Source organism: Bos indicus, chromosome 10, assembly GCF_029378745.1.
Source record: "Bos indicus isolate NIAB-ARS_2022 breed Sahiwal x Tharparkar chromosome 10, NIAB-ARS_B.indTharparkar_mat_pri_1.0, whole genome shotgun sequence".
Taxonomy (NCBI): Eukaryota; Metazoa; Chordata; class Mammalia; order Artiodactyla; family Bovidae; genus Bos; species Bos indicus.
In genome coordinates, this window is record NC_091769.1 from 12,403,881 (window position 1) to 12,427,233 (window position 23,353).

Genomic DNA, 23,353 nt, shown 5'->3' on the forward strand with positions numbered 1-23,353 from the left:
GAGTAAGCAAACTTTTTTCCCTAGTCTGGCTAACACACTTTAAAATATAAATTTTTAAAAATGAACAAAAGGATCTGAATAGACTGCTCTCCAAAGAAGATATACAAATGGCCAATAAGCACACGAAAAGATGCTCAACATCATTAGTCATTAGAAAAATGTAAATCAAAACCACAATAAGATGCAATTTCAAATCCCCTAGGATGGCTATAAGACAAATAATAACAAGAGCTGATGAAGATGTGGAGAAGCTGAAAACCTCATACACTGCTGGTAGGAATATAAAGTAGTGCAGCCACTGCGGACACCGTTTGGAAGTTCCTCAAAAGGGTAAAACACAGAATTATAATATGACCCAACAACTCCACTCCTAGGTATCTAACCAAGAGAAATGAAAATGTATGACTGTACAAAAACCTGTACACCCACATTATTGGTAGCATTACATTTAGTAACCAAAATTTGGAAGAACCCAACTGTCTAAAACTGCTGAGTGGATAAATAAAATGTGGTATATATCCACACAATAGAGTATTTTTAGGTGATAAAAAGTAGTGAAGTGCTGTTACTTGGTGCCACAGGATTAGTGCTTGAAAATAAGATGTTAAGTGAAAGAACAGACTAGATACTGTACGATTCCATTTATATGAAATGTCCAGAACAGGCAGATCCATAGACAGATTAGTGGCCGCCTAGGGCTGGGGGGCATGGAGAGGTTTTGGGGTGATGACTAAGGGATGTGAATTTCCTTTAGGAGTAAGGAAAATGTTCTATAATTGACTGTGGTGATAGCTGCACAAATCTTGAGAATATACTAAAAGCCATTTTACACTTTAAATGAGTGAATTATATTGTATGTGAAATATACTTCAATAAAGCTGTTTTTAAAAAGTCTAGCAGAGAAGATTGTTTTTTTAATCAATTATGTGTACATTAAGCTTATAGGCATCTGACTGTGGAAAGCAGCAGTATAAAAGACATGAGGGATATTTAACCTAAGACAGACAACTATTCAACACAGAGGGTAACTCAACAGTCAATAACCACTATCTAAGAAATATTGATCTGGAGAATTAACAAAGGCAAAGAGGAAAAACTACTGGAAAGGAATGGTAAATATGCATCTCCCCATACTCCTAACTTGGGAACCAGTAAGAAAGTTTTCAAAGTAGAAAATGAGGTCAACCTGAAATCATGATCTACAGATGTCTCAGCAAGTTCTACAAGTCCAAAATATAAGAAAGCATATCTACAATCTCTGTTGACAGACGAAATGATACAAAAAGTTAACTCAGCATTTTATACTTACCCTTCCTTCAGCGTCAATCAGTATTTCTGACATCTTAAAAGTGACTTTTGGATTTGCTGTGCCTTTAAGAAGAGATATAAACAAATAGTAATACAAAGCTATTCAAACTAATTTTACCAGATGAATCCTTTTTAGTCAAATCAGGAATATTGCATTTAGTCAGGGCTTTATTATATAAAAAACTCAAAATTCTATCTCAAATTCATAATTTTCAATATGACTATAAAAGAAGGAGCCAAAGAACATTAGGAATTAGTAGGTAATGAAGGGGAATCCTATATCATTTCACAATTGAAATGCTGTAAATAGCAATATGGGGAAAAATTGCTAATTAAGAACATAATCCCTTAAAAATCTTTATTTTGTAGCAAAGATACTTCTTTATCCATTCCTTGAAATAATCAGTTTTGTGCACTTCCCTACCTTTGAAATAATTTAAAAGGATCAGCCTATAATTAAAATAATTTACTTCAGAGACACTTAACAATCTATCCTTCGGTCTGTAAACTTTTGAATGAATGCAGAAGAATCTTGTTTTAAAAGTAGGAATGAGTGTATATAAACATCAATGGAAAGCAGTACCTGTTTTAGGATAACGGAATGAATCTGCTCTCCTTGTTTCCAACATAGGGGATGTAACATGAATAATTTCCACCTCAGATTCATCATTTTCTTCATACAGAATTCTAAGAATTCTACTGCCACTGGGTGCTTAAAAGGAAATTAAATATTGAAAATTTGGGAGTATTATGCCAGAAAATCATCACAATTGACCATTCCCTCTAGTATTCTATTTCCCATAGTAAAAAATAGTTTATGTATAAAATATACGCCTTTCATGTATGAAAATACTATTAATCTTTGCAGTAGCAAGGTGAGTTACTGCTAAGCCACTGTTATTGGTTAAAGGCTACTATTCTTGGAGATAAAAACTGAAGATCATCATACACACACACACACACACACACACACACACACACACACACACACACAATGGAAGAAACAGATTTGTGAAGTATTTCAGTTCCTGCACACCTTAAAATGCATTCCTTTCAGGAATTATTACACTTACAATATTTTCTATAACAAAATAAACCCCACTTTAAAAGAGTCCAGGTTTTTTTTAATGGCTTCTCTAATTCATGTCATAATCTTGTTCTAACAGCATAGTTATGGCAAAACATTTTACATCTTAAAATGTCCAAATCTAAGATATGGCTTAAATATTATAAATATTTTTCATGGTCCCTTAGAGATGTGTTCAGAATACTACGTGCAATCCATTAGTGGGTCATGAAATCTTTTAGCTGGTCATAATCAGCATTTTAAGAATAAGACAAGCAAAAAAAATATATGAGTGCATCACGTGTAAGATTAAGCATTGCTTCATGAAATTTGTTTTCAGTTTTATGTGGAATATATGTACAATGTATTAGGCTAGAATGTAAAGCAAATTTCTAACCAGATCACAGTCAAAAAGTTTGAAAGCTTCTGCTTTAGAGAGCTGTTTCTCAGCTAGTGAAATACTTGTAAATTCACAAAGAAAAAAGGAATTTTTGCCTTTTTTTCCTGATCCATTCATATACTAATTTGGCCATCTGTTCATGCAGACTCTCTAGGCAATCCTATATTTATAGCAACTCCCACTAAAGGGTGGCATTTTTTATTTTGCTACCAATGTTGCCACCAATCAGCTTCTGGATGAAAAACTGGCGGGACTTCCGTGGTGGTCCAGTGGTTGAGACTCTGTGCTTCCAAGGCAGGGGGCACAGGTTCGATCCCTGATCGAGGAGCTAAGATCCCATAAGCTGCACGGTGCAGCCAAAAAATTAAAAATGAAAAAAAGAAAGAAAAAAAAAAAGAAAAACTGGCAAGGAGAGTTGAAGGACCTGGGGCACAGAACCATAATACAACTAATTGTTTTTTATGAGAATTCATTATGGTGGTATACAGCCTGAATATTCACAGTAACTACTAGTAAGATCCAATCTTCATCACTTAAGAATTTACTATTCAGAATTAAGAATCTGTGCAGTTACCTAACCGGTAGTTGAATCTCATAATGCTTTAACTGACTTATAGTATATTATTTTGAACCCTCTTACTTGTTTCAGCTTCTGGACACCACCAATAACCAGAGTATCTATCAAATTCTTCTTGAAGAACAAAGGTAGCAACTCCAGCTGATCTGGGATCCTCTTCCATGTTGGCTAGCTCTAAATAAACATAAAGGCAAAATTTTCACAGAAGTTCTCATCTTTTCACAGGTACAAAGCAGAACGATCCATTTATTTTGAAAGGCAGCTCTAGTATCATGGTGAACTGTGAAGCCAAATGGACTGAATTCAAATCTGGATTCCATTATCCACCAAATGACTGATCCTGGGCAAATCACCTGATCACATTCCGTTGCAGAGTCCCATTTGTAAATGGGAATAAGAACCTACCTTATATGGTTGTTATGAGGATTAAATGAGCTATTTTACATAAAGTACTTACAACAAAGCCTGAACCATCATAGTATGTGCTCCATAAATGTCAGTTTTTATTTTCCCATTTAGCTAGGACCATGGGGAAAAGAATACATGAGAAGGGTCATGGTGCCTTGTAACTCTCCTAACCCTACCAAGACACTGAATACTTCCATTCTCATGTCCCTTCCCAGTCAATGTCCATTCCTGCCTCAGAAAGCACCACTGATCTGATTTCTATCACCAAAGGTTGGTTTTACATATTCCAGACTTTCATGTAAGAGAAATCATACAGTACATACTTTATGTTTGTTGCTGAGTGATAATCCATTGTATATCACAATTTTTTTATCCATTCATCTGTTAATGGACATCTGAATAGCTTCTAGTTGCTATTATGAATAAAGATGCTAAAATCATTCTTTTATTTTTCTGAAACTAATCACATTTATTGGGGTGTTCACAGAATTCAAGTTATCTCTCCATCTCAAAAACTTCACATTCCACAGTGAGTTTGTGTACAAGTAAATATATTCTTGTATAGTTTCTATGAGACTTGATCTTACAACAAAACAGAAGTCTGATACATCAGTTTCAGCTAAGAACTTTATTTTCAATTCTGAAACTCACACATTCGCTCAGAAAAAAATTTTTGTGTTTTTCCCTGAGACTTCTCATTTTCATTCAAGTTTTCTGATCAATCAGGATACTGACAGAAGTTTGAATTATCCCCGTGGAAACTCTGATATACAATGACAGGTTAAATACTTATAGGTCTTCTGACATTTATTATATTCATAGGTTTCATCCAATCCTAACAGTTAGCTAAGCCATGTGCATTTAGCCAACAGACCAAAATCTGTACTAGCTCAACAGAAATCATTCTTGTATAAAAATCTCTGTGAACATGTGTTTTCATTTCTTTGAATAAAAACCTAGGACTGGAATGGCTGGGTAAGAATGTGTAATATGAACCAATTGTTCCTTACCAAAAAATTTTGAGAAGGAAATGGCAAAAGAGTTGGACACCACTAGTGACTAAACAACAAATATTGGTTTCTATCAGATCAGATCAGATCAGTCACTCAGCCGTGTCCGACTCTGCGACCCCATGAATCGCAGCACGCCAGAAAAGAAACTGGCACTCTTACCATAAATAAACTACTATATACAAAATTAGATAACCCAAAAGGACTTACTGTAAATCACAGGGAACTCTACTCAATATTCTGCAACACTCTAAATGGGAAAATCATTTGAAAAAGAATAGATATAACTGAATCTATACACCTAATAGATATAACTGAATGCTATACACCTAAAACTAACACAACACTGTAGACCAACTATACTGTAATATAAAATAAAAATCAAGTAAAAAAACAACAACAAAATTTTGAGTCCAGAAGTGTTCAGAACACAGAATCTGGGGAATTCTTTTCATGTTTATATATCAACACATAATTATGTCATATCTCCAGCAGGGTAATCAAATACCTTGTAATCAAATACACTAATATTCCTGCAGCAAATTTAGGAATAAGCAAACTAAGTAGGATTAAGACTATAAATAACCTCAGGTCAGTTCAGGTCACATCTTGCCACCAAAGAGGTTTTCGCACCAACTTAATCAACACTAAGCTCTGTTTTCCAGGTTTCTGGATTTTGTAATTAATGATGCAGCCATCAGTGCTCCGCTTTCTTGGATCATTCAACGACTCCAAAGTTATACCTCCCATACTGTTTTATGTTTTGTTCTCCTGTAGATGTGATAATATGTATCACTCATTTATATCTCTCTATCATTTATTACGGGCGTCCCTGGTGATGACCTCAATTACTAAGATTAATTAGATGAATAAATGGTATCACCTTGTTCTCGCAATAAGATATGTCCTTTGAGAATAGAGGTTGGTATGACATTACTTTTAAGTTTCTCTATTATGCAAGGCAGAGAATAAGCAAATGCAGATGCTGAGTGATTAATAAACCCATGTAAAAGAAGACTTTCATTTGGAAATTTGTTGTGATAAGAGAAATAAAAGTGATAATGCTTACTCTCTACCTACTTTTCTAAATAAACAAATTAAACAGTACTTACTGTGTTTCAGACCCTGTCTAAAACACTTCCCAAATATTAAAACTTCAATAACAACCTCATGATGACATGCTCTTCATTAACCTTTTTACAGATATGAAAACAAAGATAGGTTAAACAACTTACTCAAAAGAACAGAAGTAAAAAAGAGTAGATGAGACTCAAATCTAGATACTCCAGTTCTAGATTGTATTTTTAACTACTACACTAACCCTGAAAATAAAAAATATACCATATACCTACATGCACAGAAAAGAAATTAATAAAAACACTATTATAGTGGGCTTCCCTGGTGGCTCAGTGGCAAAGAATCTGCCTCCCAATGCAGGAGACACAGGTTCAATCCCGGGTCTGGGAAGATCCCATATGCCACAGAGCAACTAGGCCTGTGCACCATGACTACTGAGTCTGTGCTTTAGAGCCTGTGAGCCGCAAATACCAAGCCCACATGCATCAACTACCGAAGCCCACGTGCCTGCAGCCCTTGCTCTGCAACAAAAGAAGCTACCATGATAAGCATGGCAACGAAGAGTAGCCCCCACTCACCGCAACTACAGAAAAGCCTACGCGTCAGCGAAGACGCAGCACAGCCAAATATAAAAAAAATTGTTAAAAAAAGTCACACAAGAGAATCACTTCTCAGATTTATAAAATAAATTCCAACACACACACACACATCCAGCAGGATTTCAGTGGTTTCTACTTTAAATTCTGCCAATTTTCACAATAATCCTGTATGGAAAACAATCCTACCGAAGGAAAAAATGTACAGACTAAAAACATGCCTTATTTCTAACAGTCACTGTCAAAGCAGTCCCAGCCTCAACAACAATAACTAGTACATAGTGAGTCTCTAATGTTTGCTGAAACCATGAACAAATGGCTAGGATTTCCAACCCAGATTTACTAACTACTAACCTAAACTTTGTTTTGCCAGTGGTAGCTGTCCTGATTTCCTGACTCCAGATGAAGACTCATTAAACACCAAAATATGGACATTTTACTTAAAGTTTCCCTACTCCATCCCCTTTTCTCTATTCTACACCCTAGTTTTAGGTTGTTAAGACCTGGGTATTTACAGTATTTACACTAGTTAAGCTTTGCCCTCTCTCTAGACTTGCACCTCTCAAATATAACTTTCACGAAGTATTCAGAACAATTTATCTACAATAGGACTCTGACCACACTACTCAACTGCTAAAAGCTTTTTCCAATGAACCCCCATATCATGATAAAGGCCATGTTCATTTACATAAGAAATTGTCCACCCTTCTCCTTGCCCTTATGTGCCAGCCTCATCTTTCTCTATATCTTGACTCACACCTCATGCTTTAGGAGCGTAGGACTGCTTCTAATTCTTACAAACTATGGTGCCTTCCGCATCAAGGCCTTTCCAGGCTGTCCTCTTGCCTGGAGTGTACTGGCTAATGTACAGTCACTATTTGAGAGCAGTTTAAGTGTCATCTCTTCAGGTAAGCCTTCTGGGACCACTACCCTGGCTTGTACTCTTATAACACCCAATGTTTGCTGTTTATCATTCTGTTCTGTTATTTATTTGTTATTTATTTGTTATTTCCTTTAGGGCCGGGAACTTGATATATCTTGATTGACAATGGTTAGAACAGATTTCTTGACTTCTAATTCAGTGCTTTTTTAAATCAATATAAGTCGTTCAGAAAAAGACTTCTTCTCTAACACTATCTTAATGATGAAAAAACTGTTGCCAATACACTATCATATTCTAAAATAATTTATTAAGGAAGATGCCCATGCCCAATAAATCAGTTTTATGACCATCAAATTACGGGAAAGTTGGACAATAAATTTTTAGAGGACTGTCCTTCATCATGGAGCTTAACCTTAAGGTGTACTTCCATGTTTAAAAAAAAAAAAAAAAAAAACTATTTCCCTTCTTTCATTTGCATAAAAGCTTTAGAGGAAAAAGGAAAAAATCCATATCATTTCTGTGCTTTTAGTGAAAGTGGCTCAGTCATGTCTGACTCTTTGAGACCCCATGGACTATATATATAGCCCAAGGAATTCCCTAGGCCAGAATACTGGAATAGGTGGCCTTTCCCTTCTCCAGGGGATCGTCCTAACCAGAGATCGAACCCAGGTCTCCTGTATTACAGGCGGATTCTTTACCAGCTGAGACACAAGGGAAGCCCTTTTAGTAGTGCTTAGTATTATTAAAGTCATTTCAATAAAAATTAAATATTTCCACAACACAGAAAGTTTTATTTTTCCTTTTATGACAAAATAACTAAGCAGGCTCTCCAAAAAGGGAAAATAAAATTTTAAGTAGTTCTTACAGTGTGTACTGAGTTTTTCTGTTTTCCTAAAAACAAGATTTTTTAAATTAAATTTTATTTCAATCAGATAAGTGCTACGGTTGTGCTGTCTGAAAATAACCATTAAAACAAGGTAGCATTACAATGATTCTTTTTGTTTGTTATTTCATTTTTGGTGGTGGTAGAGGTAGTTCTTTCTTTTACCCCATAGGAAATTTTATGTAATCTAGTGTTCTCAGAAACTTGTATTCTTTTTGTTGTTTAAGCTTCACTATCATCTTTTCTAAGGTTTACTGAGGTATAACTGACATTAAAAGTGCATGCATTGAATACATACTTGATTATTTTGGACATGTGAAGACACCTATAATATCAGCAAAATCAAGACATTAAACATAGCCATCAACTACAAAAAAAAACAAGTAGCATTCTATAGGTGATACATACAAGTTTATAAAAAAAAGTTGCATTTGTTTTCTAATTTTAAAGATTTAAATTTAAAATATAAAGATCAGCATGCTTTGATTTCAAAATGTAAGCAAAACAAAATTAAATTTTAAAAATATTTTTTAGGAAAATTGATTTGAAGAACCTGAATTACCATTGTGCACATAAGTGAGCCTCCTTTCTTCTCTCGTTACAATGTTTGATATCCAAATATCATTGCTATGTATAAAAGCAATCCAGTCTGGATCAGCTGGGCATAGTTTTGGATCCATCCGAATGTTGGGACAACTAGTCTCCACTAAATTGGGCCGTAAGGGTTGTTGCTAGAAAAGTAAACAACATTTAAAGGCAAGTATCAGGCTTATACATACCTATTTACATACATACAATACAGGGTGTTGTACCAGCACCCTTCCTATAAAATGAATAATAATCCTAAGTATAATATCAACTGTGATAACTGCTCTCCAGAAAAATGTACTTATGTGCCTTATAAGAAATGAATCATTTTTTTCCTATGAATTAATAAGCTAAGCCTAATAGGAACGGAAATAAAGACAATATAACAGCACCTCATAAATTCTGTTGACCAAACCTGTTAAATAGAGTAATTATTGTTTGTTGCATACTTTTATTAAACTTATATGCCTATTTCACTTATTAAATGTTTCCATTTAATTTTACCAGTATAAAATAATTTGTTCATAACATTGTAATGAAAGCTAGAAGCATCACAATTCTATCAGAAGAATAGTTCTAATATCACATGAAAAACTGCTTGGAATAAAATCAAAATTTTAAACTATTTATTGAGATGAATTAAGCTTTTAGAAGAACCAAAAAGGGATTGTCTTGTGATATCATTATCTTTGAAAATCCAACTCAGCAATTACACAAAAAATGGCACACTGATTCCCTTTGTTAACTCTTCCTACATAACAAGTGTTTTCAGTATTTTAAAATTATATAACTAATGTCACTGAAAAATTATTAACTAAAAATTAATACCCATATGGGAAATTAATACCCATATTTCCTATTTTCTTTACTACTAAGTTAGTGGTAAATAACTGGTAAGCAGAATTTCTTAGTTTAACTATCTTTCTGATTTGGACACAAATAATTTTAGGACACCTAGCAGTTTATCAAGCAGTAAAATCAACTTACAGTAAATCCTTGTGGCCCTCCATCTTTTACATGGTAAATTCCACTACCAGCTTGAAATAGAAATGTTCCACTTCCCTGGTGATAATCATAAGAAGCAATTCCAACTGTTCCAATGCGTTTTCTTTCCCGTAATAGTTCTTCTTCTCGAGAATACATGCCATAGTCCAGTGTCGCCTAATGCAGAAAGAGAGAGGTCTCCTATTCCAGTTTTCTGAAAGCCAGCTTTTTGCTTTTATTAATAGCACTGAAATTCTAGCATCTACAGTATTACTGAGTTTACATTTTGCGTGATCCCAAAATTTGTTACAACTTTAAACAGATTAATTTTGGGAAGTCTGCTGAAAAATTTGGTAAAAGGTCCCTATATGAATACTGCATTCATTAGAGAGCAAGCATTAAGCTCCATTACTTTGACTTGGCATTCAAGATCTCCTACAACTTAAATGTAATACAGCAGCTCTGCATGCATTTAAGAGGAGACTCTAGAGTAGTTTAATTTCTTCAAAAGTAGTTTTCTTCACTTTCAGAGTAGTAATAAACCATTTACTTCAGCACTGTGAAGATTAACTTAGATAAAAATATGTAAAATGTTTATTAGCACAATGATTGGCACAGAGTAAAGTTCTCAAACATCAGCTGTCATTAGTTCCTTTCCACTACATCCGCTAATACTACTCTAATAAAACCCCAGGTCAGGCCCATCACATTACTGTGGTGTTCTGGCTCCTGGCCTTTGTTCCATTTCCCTTCACACTGAGAGGCCATTTTTCTTTCTATCCATCTGAGTTCTACTGCTATCCCAAAACCTTAGCCCTAAATCAACGCTGGCCAGGAAAGTTTCCCGATATTTCTATAAGAGTTACTATCTCTTTTACTCATTTGGCTATAGTTTTGTTTTTCACTTTCTTTCAGTAAATGAATTAAAAAAAATGTGAGAGCAGAATCTGTCTCATTTTGTTTTCCCACTTAAAGCAACAGCTAAAATCTCCGTCAAAGAATATTTGTAATTAATGATTGATGATGATGAGGGGCCTTCCCAAACTAAAAGTATTATCTGATACATATATATAAAATTTCACATGTATAAGAAGAAACATAAAGAAAACAAATCTAGTAAGTGCTAGTTTTAAGAATTTATATCCACATCTTCCCTAAGAGCTCTTTATGATAAATAAAGGAATAAATAAGGGAAACAGATATGGTTTCTGCTATCAAGGACTAATTATTTTATTTTATTTTATTTAGCCAAGCCGCAGCTTGCAGGATTTTAGTTTCCCAATCAAACTTTGGTCTCCCACAGTGGAAGCATGGAGTCCCAATCACTGGACCATCAGGGACGTCTCAAGGACTAGTACTTTAAAAGTAGTCAAGTTTATATATCTGGAAAAACACATAATTTAAAAAGATACATGGACCCCAACATGCACTGCAGCACTATTTACAATAGCCAGGACATGGAAGCAACCTAAACGTCCATCAGCAGAGGAATAAACAAAAAAGGTATGGTACATATGTATGTACAAATGAATATCACTCAGCCACAAAAAAGGACAAAACAATGCCATCTGCAGCAATATGGATGGACCAGAGACTGCCACATCGAGTGAAGTCAAAGACGTGATACTGCTTATGTGTGGATCTAAAAATAAATATAGATACCAAGTAAGTGGGAGGAGGGATAAATTGGGAGATTGGGACTGACATATACAGACTATTATGTATAAAATAGATAACTGATAAGGACCTACTCTATACCACAGGAAACTCACTCAGTATTCTGTAATGGCCTATATGAGACAATAAGCTAAAAAAGCGTGTATATGTAAATGTATAACTGATTCACTGTTGTATACCTGAAACTAAGATAACACTGTAAGCCAACTATACTCTAATAAAAATTTAATAAATAAAATAATCATATGGATTGAAATCTTTGTATTTTCCTCTCAACTTTATGGTAAGCCTAAAATTGCTTTAAAAAATCATTTTTAATGAAAAAAAAATAAATAAAAGTAGGTATGTATATCCAAATCTATTAAACCGAATACTTGCAATTTTTATATGTTAATTATACCTCAATAAACCTTTAAAAAGTGAAACCATATAAAGCACTAGATAAAAACATGGGTAAATTCTTTTATAACCCGAGTGTAGAAAAACTGTCCTATGATAAAAGACAAATTCTAGAAGCGATATCAGAAGGATACATTTTATCATACAAAAGTCTTTCATGTGGTGTGTGAGCACATGCACACACACACACACACACACAAATACAAATTACAACTTCATGAAAACATCTGAAACTATATCACAGACAAAGGGTTAATATCTCCAGGAAATAAAAGGCTTCTAAAAATGAAAAAAGGACCATGTTACATAAAAATGGTTTATAGATAAAAAGATGATCAACTCTGCCTATAAAAGAATAGCAAATTAAACTACAATTGGGATAGCATTTCTATCAGATTTGCAAAAAATCCAAATGTCTGACTACAAACTGTGTTGGAGAATCTATGGGAAAACAGGTACAATTATTCCTTGCTGATGGAAATTCATAATGGCACAGCTCCTATGGAAGGAAATTTGATACCTAGCAAAATTACAAAACCATGTACTGTTTGGTCCAATAATTTCAGCTCTAGGAATCTAGTTTAAAGATACACTGGCAAAATGTAAAAAGTTGTATGCCCAAGCTATTTTAATGCAGTACTATTTATAATACAAAGATTGAAAATAACTAAAATGTCCATCAAGAGGGAACTGGTTGAATATGATTCGTCTGTACAACACAACACAGATGTAAAAACAAATAAAGATTATGTATACGGCTTGTCCCTCAGTAACTAGTACTCAGATCAAAGTCTCTTAATACCACTTTCCTCTAAAGGAAGCAGACAGATATGGCTGATTCCAAGCATGGAAAAAGCAGTGTGAAAGATGATCATGAAACATCTCCATACCACCAAATACCAATTACTACCAGGATCATGTCAAAACGATTTGATATGTCAAGTTGACGGGGATTCTAACAGTCAAAAATAAGATAATTTGTACAATAAGAATAACAACTGTCAATGGATCAAAAGATACCAAACAGGCTACACTGTAAATTAATAAAGATATAAAAATGAAAACCAAATACTCTCCAAAACTCCTAATTTATCACACATAGAAGACTGTGTTTGAAAAATGGGAAAGAAAGGCAAGAAACATCCTGCCTTTCTATCGTGAACTTCTCCTCAGGATAACTGAATAATTGTTGAATAGCAGTTTTCTCTTTATAGAAGTTTCTCAGTTAATAAATGAAGAAGGAATGATAAAAACTCACTGTTTTATAATAGATCTAGGTAATGATCAAACGACGCTATCATCACAAGCAACTAAAGTTCTATATGACTTTTGATGGGGGCATATAACATTATTGATGAAGTATTCTTTACCTTTTAAATTGTACAAAAAACATATATAATATAAATAATATATATAACATAAAATTTGCCACCTTAACAACTTTTTCAGTATACCACTCAGTACTGTTAATTATACTCACATTGTTGTGCAACCCATCTCCAGAACTTTGCCATTTTGCAAAACTGAAACTCTATATCCATTAAACTTATTAAACAGCATCTCCTCACTTTTCTCTCCCTCAGTCCCTGGCAACTACCATTCTGGTAGTCTATCTGACTACTTTAGGCATCCCATATAAGTGGAGTCATGTAGCATTTGTCCTTTCGTGATTGGCTTATTTCACTTATCATAATGTCTTCACGGTTCCTTGATGTTGTAGCATGTCACAATTTCCTTCCTTTTTAAGGCTGAATGATATTCTGTCACATATATATGCCAGACTTTGTTTATTCGTTCTTCTGTCCATGGACACTTTGGCTATTATGAATTATGCTGCTATGGACATGGTGTAGAGTTATTTGTTCAAGACCTTGCTTTCAATTTTTTTGATCTGTAAAGTAGTCTTGGGTGGGGAGGGGAAGCAAACCTGTGTCTAATCAAGCTTCTAGATCTGACTACCTATTTCTATTTATAGAAAATATAGGAAACTGAAGAACGTATCAAATAACACCATAGGAATACAATCAGCAGAACAGACCCTCTTTCTTCAATAGATAAACCGTAATGGGGAGAAAAGGACAGAAAGAAAATCAGGGGATTAAAAGGAAAAGAAACTTAAGAAACCTATCAATAAAATGTAACATATCAAACTTATTTCAATCCTATTTAACAAATCAAGTGTAAAAAAAAGAGAACATTTATCTAAAAATCAAGAAAATTTGAATATTTCATATGAAGAAATGATTAATGACTTTTTAAGATATGATGATACTGTGGTAATGTCTAAAAAGAATATATATTCTTTAGAGATACGATCTATTTAGGAGTGAAATGATATATTTGGGAGCTGTTTCAAAATATTCTGAAAAGGGGGGTGGGGACTGGAAAGGCTGTAATGAAACACTGATGGCCAAGATGTGATCATTGTTAAAACCAGTTCACATGGGATTCTGCTTTTGCACGGTTTGAAATTTTCCATGATAGACCTCAAAAAAAACCACACAAAAACCTCTGACTCACTAATTTACAACCTATTCTATGTGAAAACGACCATTATTTTAGTTCAACACACTGTTCTTAGAATAAGAAATGTTTCTGCTTTAAAGAAAAGTCACAAAGCAATGTGAAAAACATCCTTGATAAACAGTTATAGTCAAAATGGTTAGCTGTCATGGAAGCTATTTTTTTTTTTTTTACTTCTTAAGAGAAATATCACATTTTGGTTCATTTAGCACAAATATGCCATTCAATAATATTCAATGTAAAAATATTAAGTGAGAACCTAAAAGGCAAACAACTGTACCCAAACTATAATCTTGTTCTTTTGATGTTTTCGACCATTTACATTTTGTCTAAAGACAAAATATTGAAGGAAAAAACTTAACCTTTGATTTTCCCTAAATTGAATCTTGCTATTTAGAAACAAAAACTGAACTTAGTACCTTTATTTAATCCCTATATTAGTACTGTTACTAAATATTAGAACTACAATTTAAAGATTTAAATAAAAGCTTTCTGGAAATATATATTACTTCTTTTATGTGAACAATTCTCTCCCAAAATGTGAGAACCATGTAACTAGCAAGTTTACAGAGGGAAAGGTGGTTAAACAGGGAGAAGGTAGTTAAAAAAAAAATCTGGGAACTTCCCTGGTGGTCTAGAAGTTAAGAGTCCATGCTTCCTCTGCAGCAGGTGTAGTTTGATCCCTGGTAGTACTCTTGCCTGGAAAACCCCATGGACAGAGGAGCCTGGTGGGCTGCAGTCCATGGGGTTGTTGAGGGTCGGACACGACTGAGCGACTTCACTTTCACTTTTCACTTTCATGCACTGGAGAAGGAAATGGCAACCCACTCCAGTGGTCTTGCCTGGAGAATCCCAGGGACGGGGGAGCCTGGTGGTCTGCTGTCTATGGGTCGCACAGAGTCAGACACTGTGACTTAGCAGCAGGGGAACTAAGATCCTACATGCCACACCACACTGGGTAGCCAAAAAAAAACTGAATTGTATTAATAACATCTAATATCCCTAGTCTCAGATATTGAGAATTAAATCAAATTTCAGGGTCATACACAGAAAAACATAAAAATGTTTTAATTCTTTTTTTATATTATGACTTATTGGTCTTTTAAAATTGTTTTTATTATTACTTTATTAACATATATCTTAATTCCTTTTGATTCATATCTACTTCAAGTATAAGATCCCAATTGAATTTCTGCCCCTAAATAAATGCAATATTAAAACCATACAGAAAATCATAATAACAACAACATTTAATCCTACCTGAAAAAGATCCAAAAGAGGCTTCCAAGAGAGCATTAAGACTGCTGCTCTGTTGATGGTTTTGGGAATTTCAGAATAAAACAGTGTATTTTCTCTGTTCTCGCCAGACATAGCTATAAAAGAAAACAATCATTTTTTGTTACTTTAAAAAATGGCAATCTATTTACAACAATCACAGCAGTAAGTACACAACACCTCTTACATACTGCAGGATGCTGTACTCTGTGGGACCTATAATGCATGTTAACAAAGCAGAGATGCGCACGCCATACGCCATGCTAATTTTCTTCAGTAAAACCCAGGCTCCCAGAAAATATTCAAATTTTAGTCCTTCTCAAAGCAAACATAAAAAGTATATAAGATGTTGTAAGGGTTATGTGTCATTTTTAGTTTTTTAAAAAATTGTTAGTGTCTTACAAATTGGCAACAGACTTATCAGATTTCAAATGGGGGTGCTTTGTGACAACTTCAGATGATTAAGCTTCTTTTTCTGAATCATTTACAGTATTCATTTAGAAATATACATAGGTCTAACTGAATTTGAGTTTTTCTTCAATATAAATATTCTATCACTATAATCACTAATAAGCTTCAAATGAAAGGACATTCACATTAAAACAACACAGAATCTGATATCTGATTTGCTAAAAGTCTCTTTATCCTTTACTCAGGAACTGTGAAAGAAAGAGGTCCACATTAAATAGAAGATGGGTCTATTCTGTGAAATCATAGGATAACTGAACGGGAAGATCACAGCAGTGTAGAATAAACTACATAACAGAGAGAAGTAACAGAAATACAACATGGTTATGAAGAGGTGAACCAAAGAAAACTCATAGTAAAATAAAGTCCTTTTACTCTACCATAAAGGTACCAGAAAGGTTATCACTTCCAAAAAAAACTAGGGGGGAGAGAAAGAGAAAGTAAATAACACAGGAAGAACAAAAACTCTCTCCTGGCAGAATAAATCTTCAGCCTTGTGTTTCTGATAACGGCAGAGAAGGTAGTCTGTGGAAGGACATGCTAACTTCCATGCTAACCCTTGCAAAGATTGGGGATGAGTCCCCAAAGATTCACAGCTTCCTGTATCCCTTTATTATCCTAAATTTTACTTAAACCTTTCTTAGTCTGTCTTGCCTTTTGGAGTAAAAAGTTAGTTATCAGCTGATACTTATTTCAGCATTTGTGGGAGTATTAGTTGCTCAGTTGTGTCTTGACTCTTTTGTGACACCATGGACTGTAACCTGCCAGGCTCCTCTGACCATGGGACTCTTCAGGCAAGAAGACTGGAGTGGGTTGCCATTTCCTTCTCCAGAGGATCTCCCCAACCCAGCACTTAGTTTTGCCTTAGATCTACTTTGCACATTCCAGAGTTACTTTGTTACGTATTTCTTAAGACAGTAGCCACTTATCCATACTATTCATAATCGTACAAAATACGATCATATCCTCCTTAAGCCTTTCCCTTCTAAGAGCTTTCAGCATGCAACTAGGATAAAGCTGGTTCTCATCTATTCTCAGTGAGTCATTTCCCACAATCCCTTCACATTCCCCTCTTGAAACTGCTACTGTTCCATGTCTTCCAGGATTCAACCGTGACCAATAAAAATTTCTATCATACACACTCTCCAGCTCTGTGTAACACAGAATGACCTTTTCCCATTGTTTCTTTCTTGCTGACACAACAGTATTTACTGGTGTCTGAAGTATATTACTGCAGATGGTGACTGCAGCCATGAAATTAAAAGACACCTACTCCTTGGAAGAAAAGTTATGACCAACCTAGATAGCATACTCAAAAGCAGAGACATTACTTTGCCAACAAAGGTCTGTCTAGTCAAGGCTATGGTTTTTCCTGTGGTCATGTATGGATGTGAGAGTTGGACTCTGAAGAAAGCTGAGCGCTGAAGAATTGATGCTCTTGAACTGTGGTGTTGGAGAAGACTCTTGAGAGTCCCTTGGACTGCAAGGAGATCTAACCAGTCCATCCTAAAGGAGATCAGCCCTGGGATTTCTTTGGAAGGAATGATGCTAAACCTGAAACTCCAGTACTTTGGCCACCTCATGCAAAGAGTTGACTCATTGGAAAAGACTCTGATGTTGGGAGGGATTGGGGGCAGGAGGAGAAGGGGACGACAGAGGATGAGATGGCTGGATGGCATCACTGACTCGATGGACGTGAGTCTAAGTGAACTCCAGGAGATGGTGATGGACAGGAAGGCCTGGCGTGCTGCGATTCATGGGGTGGCAAAGAGTCAGACACGACTGAGCGACTGAACTGACCTGAAGTATATTAATTTTTTTGAAACAAACTTATATGGAAAAAATTAATATTCAGGTAGATATAAAACACTTGAGCAAATAAAATGGCATACAACTTTCTTGAAAAGCTCGTTATTTTAAAGAGGACTTCTCTGGTGGTCCAGTGGTTAAGAAGCAGCCTGCCAATGCAGAGGACACGGTTTCGACCCTTGGTCCAGGAAGATTCCACATTTCACAGGGCAACTGCACACGTGCATCGCCACCGCGGAGCCCACGCGCTGCAGCTCCTGAAGCCCCGAGCACTAGCGTCTGTGCTCCACAGCAAGAGCAGTCACTGCAGTGAGAAGCCCGAGCACAGCAACAAAGAGTAATAACTCCTGCTCACTGCAACTAGAGAAAGCCCTTGTGCAGAAACGATGACCCAGCACAGCCAAAAATAAATAAATATTTTAAAGACTGTCAATTTTCCTAACTTCATCTGTAAATATAATGCAATCCTAACATAACACAGTTTAAGTAGGATTGGGAGAAAGGAGCTTTAAGCTAATTAAAGTTCTCACAGAAAAACAAGCAAACAAAAATAATCAGGAAAAGTATGAAAAAGAGTAATGAAAAGTACTGTTTGTTTACTATCAAACAGTAAAACATCTAAAGTTATAGTAATAATAGTAAGAGCAGCACAGTATTGGCCCTTGATTTGACAGACAGATCAATGGAGCAAAACAAAGTCCAAAGTACATAAGGATTTCAAAAAAATACAATCTGGAGTTGAGATAACCTTTCTAGATGTCTAGATGGGATACAAAACTACATAAAAAGTAAAAATTTAACTACCCAAAAAAAAAAACCAACCCACAGATTTCTACAAAAGGACCAAAGGCAAAAAACATTCAACATTCAGGGAAAAAATTCAACATTCAGGGAAAAAATTCAACATTCAGGGAAAAAATTCAACATTCAGGGAAAAAATATCACAATGGATTAATTCCCTTACTGTACAAAAAAATGCTTTAAGTTGACAAGAAAAGTACCCACAACCCAATAAAAAATAGACAGTGATTACAAACAGATCAGTCACAGAAAAAAACACACAAATGCCTTGTAAATATGTGAAAGGATGCTCAACTTCACTCATAGGAGAAATACGAATTAAAACTACAATGAAGCATGGCGATATAATGAACAGCACGATGCCTGTAATTAATAATACTATAGTGCATATTTGAAAGTAGCTAAGAGAATAAGTCTTAATAGTTCTCATCACAAGGAAAAAAATTTTTTTATTAACTATGGTGACAGATGTTAATTCGACTTACTGTAATGGTCATTTCACAATGTACAAAAATATTGAATCATTATGTTGTACACATGAAACTAATATGTCAATTACACTTCAATTAAAAAAACAATAATAAAAAAATCACAGTGAGGGATTGCTGTTCACCAATTAGATTGGGAAGGATAAAAAGTTTGCTCACTCACTATTGGTACAGGTACAGAGAAATACATACTCTGAGACAATGCTGACAGGGATGTAAACTCTGTAACCTCCATGGAGGGGTAGTTTGACAATATCAATAAGAATTCAGAAAGTGTACACCTTTTGTCCTAGTAATTCCACTCTTTGCAATTAGTCCTATTAAGTAAATTCACACATGTATAAAATGATATATAGTGATATTTGCTCCCTCATTTTTTGTAATACCAAAATAGAAAGACCTAAATGGCCATTAGTAGGGGCCTGGTAAAGTAAAATATGGGGCTTCCCTGGTGGCTCAGAGGGTAAAGCGTCTGCCTACAAGGCAGGAGACCTGGGTTCGATCCCTGGGTCAGGAAGATCCCCTGGAGAAAGAAATGGCAACCTACTCCAGTACACTTGCCTGGAAAATCCCATGGCCAGAGAAGCCTGGATATGGCATAATTATATAATGGAATACTCTGAAATTGCTTTAAAAAAATCTATAATTACTAATGTGGACTCATGCAGAGACTATCAAAAAAAAAAAAAAAAACACTTTTGGAGGAGGGCAGGAGACCTATTTTTAAAAACTTGGTAAACAAAGGCACATCAGGAGGTCAGTGCCCTCAAACTCATCTCAGCCCGTCCTTTTCCACCCAACTCTCAGCTGTGGGAGTTTACTCGGGCCTCAGCTCCTTCAGTGTTCTCATCTCTCACATTCTTTTCTTTCTTACTCTACCAACCAATACCAACCAAACATTCATTCCCTCAGGCTGTGGGTTAGGAAAATAAAATAGCATAGCATGACTACATGAAGGAACTCCAAAATTTATGGGCTTGGGATCCCATTTCAACTACTGTATTAGGGGTGAAATCCCTTTTGAAATTACCACTTTTAATGGTAATTAATAAACATTTTTGTGAGACATTTGTTTACAGTTAAGAACTACAGACAGTATGGCTATAAGTTTAAAATACTATACAAAATATAAGGCCTTTCCCCCCTAATTTTGCCCAAACTCTCTTCCAACCAAATTGCCTGATTTAGCAATTATGAATGAGCTTTTCTTACAATGCTTCTCCAATCAAAGGAAAGTCTGACTTTCTGCTTCCAACAAAGCCACAGCATAAGTTTCTTGAGAAAGATATATATGTATTCCAAGATGACTTGGGCTTCCCTGGTGGCTCAGATGGTAAAGAATCTGCCTGCAATGCAGGAGACCTGGGTTCGATCCCCAAGCTGGGAAAATTCCCTGGAGAAAGGAATGGCTACCCACACCAGTATTCTTGCCTGGAGAATTCTATGGAGAGGAGTCTGGCGGGCTATAGCCCATGGGATCACAAACAGCAGGCATGACTGAAAGACTCACTTTCACTCAGACAACTTACCTAAATATTTCAGCACCATCTCTCAATAAATGTATTCAATGAGTGACAATGAATGAATAAATGGGCCTTTGGGACTTAAGCTAATAACTGTACAAATAATAATTACCAGTTGGTGAATACTAGGTAGCATACTGTAATTTACAACTATTATTTGGTGTTTTTTTCCGGTATTTTTTACAACTATTATTTCTAATCCTAAAAAATAATACTGTAGTGCAGACAATTGTTTGGGAGATCGCATAACCAAATTTTTTTTTCTTTTCTTTTTTAGTTTTCTTCTTCAGACTAGCTGTAGTAAAATTTGTTTTGGTTGTACAAGAACAGTATTGTGTTTATTAACATTTGTTTAAATTTGGGTTGGCCAAAAAGTTTGTTCAAGTTTTTCCATACGAGCATACAAAAACCCGAACAAACTTTTTGGTCAACTCAACACTTAAGACAATCCTGTGAGATAGATATTAATCCTTGTTTGATAGATGAGGAAACTGAGACTCACAGGGTTAGTAAGTCAGCCATGGAGTTGATGCCAGAGCCTAGGCTTCTGACTCCAAGACCACCTCTTTATCTACCGCCCTGTGTCTATGTATGTGACAGATTAGTCATTTCTTTCAATGCTGTTCTGTGCTTAGTCGCTCAGTTGTATCCGATCCTTTGCAACCCCATGGACTACAGCCCACCAGGCTCCTCTGTCCTTGAGGATTCTCCAGGCAAGAATACTGGAGTGGGCAGCCTATCCCTTCTCCAGGGGGATGTTTCCAACCCAGGAATCGAACCAGGGTCCCCTGCATTGCAGGCGGATTCTTTACCAGCTGAGCTATCAGCTGTGCCTAAGCATCCTTGGTGCTCAGTCTTTACTACCTATTCCTTTTACCACAACATCTTAGCAAAACATTTAAGGTTTATAAACAAAAAAGAAACAAAAAAAGTCAATCAGTGATATAATAGACTTAAGGTCAACATATCTTAAATCTGGACTGAATGGGCTCAGGAAGAAGAGACCAAGACCAGCCTTGATTAAAAAAATGAAAGCAGCAGCTGTTGAGAATGGCAACAAACTACTGGTTTTATTATGTGTGTTCCTCATCCACCATTCCTAAAGAAACTGACCATACTGAAGGAAAATCATTTACAATTAGCTTTAGGAAGAAGTAATATCTGGCATCTTTACTTTGAAAGTAAGATCATGATCAACTGATTTGTTATCTGCAAATAAAAACAAAATTAATGGGACAAAAAGTTAAAACAGTACCAAAACTGAAGTTCTTCAAATTATTTTTTTCTCTTTAGTGGAGCCATCACTGATTCACTTATTTATTCAACAAAATTTGAGTGCCCATTGCATCTAGCCTCTAATTCTGAATTAAGAAAGCATTTCCTTTCAGAAACTATGACTTCACACTCACCAAGGTAATAGATCCTGTCCGAATGAGGCCCATCTGGGTCATTCCTCTTCACAAACATAAAATCATGTGGTGCCTTAGCCATCATGTAGCCATGGTATTTTCTGGTATCAGCAAGCAGCTTTTTAAGCTGACTCCAGGAATATCGCTCGACATAAAATGGCTCCAATTTAGGCCGATCCTGTGATTCAATATTCTCCTCACACTCTGCAGTTTCAAAGATCTCAACACCCAGCTGTTCTGTTTCCATCGCTGCTGCCATGTTGCATTTTCCTAAAATAAATAAATAAGCCACATGAAGTTCACAGATCTGTCCTCTCTTACATTAATCAGAATGACAGCCTGATTAGGGTCCCCCTTCCCCCCCAAAAAAAGGGGGAAAAGTGCTTTTCAGTACAGTTGCAATGAAACTTAGTAAGAAAAGCAATAGCTCCCCCTTCTCTGTGTTCAGTGTGAAACAGATTTAAAAAAAAATTGAGGTCATGTCTATTTCACAGTGACTATAAATCTCTTTGGCAACTTTTATAAAAGGCTCTCCTTAGGTATCTCTTGCCAAAATTCCTTCTTCTTTCCCACACTGGAAGGAAACAGGCCATATGCCAGTTGGCTGCTATGTTCCTTCAAAGAGCATGTCAATAGTGAAGCTAAATGTGCCAAGGGAGTTGAGTGTTTTTGCACTTTAAAAAAGTAATACATTTGATACATTGTGGACTTCTTCAGCTAACAGAAATAATCACAACCAATCAGAACACTAATAAAATTGTTGCCAAAAAAAAATGTAATAATCATCCTGGAGCATTTACCCAAGATAACACAAATACCATTTCCTTTTAAATAGGACCTCCAAACACCAAAAGACCTAACTGGTTGATACGTTTTTCTTGTCTTTGCTCTTGCTAGATAGCACTATTTGACCATCCCTTGTGTGCCTTTATACTTTTATTACTGATTACGCAACTTTTACTCTCATGATCAAATGAGAAGAGAAGAAAGTGGCTTTAGTTGTAATTTATGCTGAAAACATTTAATGTTTGTATTATCAATATTTTGACAAAAGTCTGAACCCAATTTACTAGTTCAACCCCAAAACAATATTAACATTTTATCTACTAACGATGTTTCTTTCATTTTACAAATCTGGAAGATGATGATTTTTTTTCCTCTATCCAGTTCAATATTTAAATATTAACAGGTGCAAAGTATC

General features: G+C 35.4%; 1 protein-coding gene across 5 annotated transcripts in view; it reads right to left on the reverse strand.

Annotated features, from left to right (window-relative positions):
- The window catches only part of DPP8 (dipeptidyl peptidase 8), a 54,357-nt gene that overhangs the window by 27,683 nt on the left and 3,321 nt on the right, over positions 1-23,353 (reverse strand). For all 5 annotated transcript variants that reach the window (XM_019968131.2, XM_019968130.2, XM_019968129.2 and 2 more), the window contains 7 exons: positions 22,153-22,422; positions 15,640-15,752; positions 9,784-9,957; positions 8,771-8,939; positions 3,415-3,525; positions 1,892-2,020; positions 1,310-1,371 (listed from right to left, as the gene is read on the reverse strand). In XM_019968131.2, coding sequence (XP_019823690.1) covers positions 1,310-1,371; positions 1,892-2,020; positions 3,415-3,525; positions 8,771-8,939; positions 9,784-9,957; positions 15,640-15,752; positions 22,153-22,422 — 1,028 coding nt within the window. The remainder of the gene's footprint in view (positions 1-1,309; positions 1,372-1,891; positions 2,021-3,414; positions 3,526-8,770; positions 8,940-9,783; positions 9,958-15,639; positions 15,753-22,152; positions 22,423-23,353) is intronic.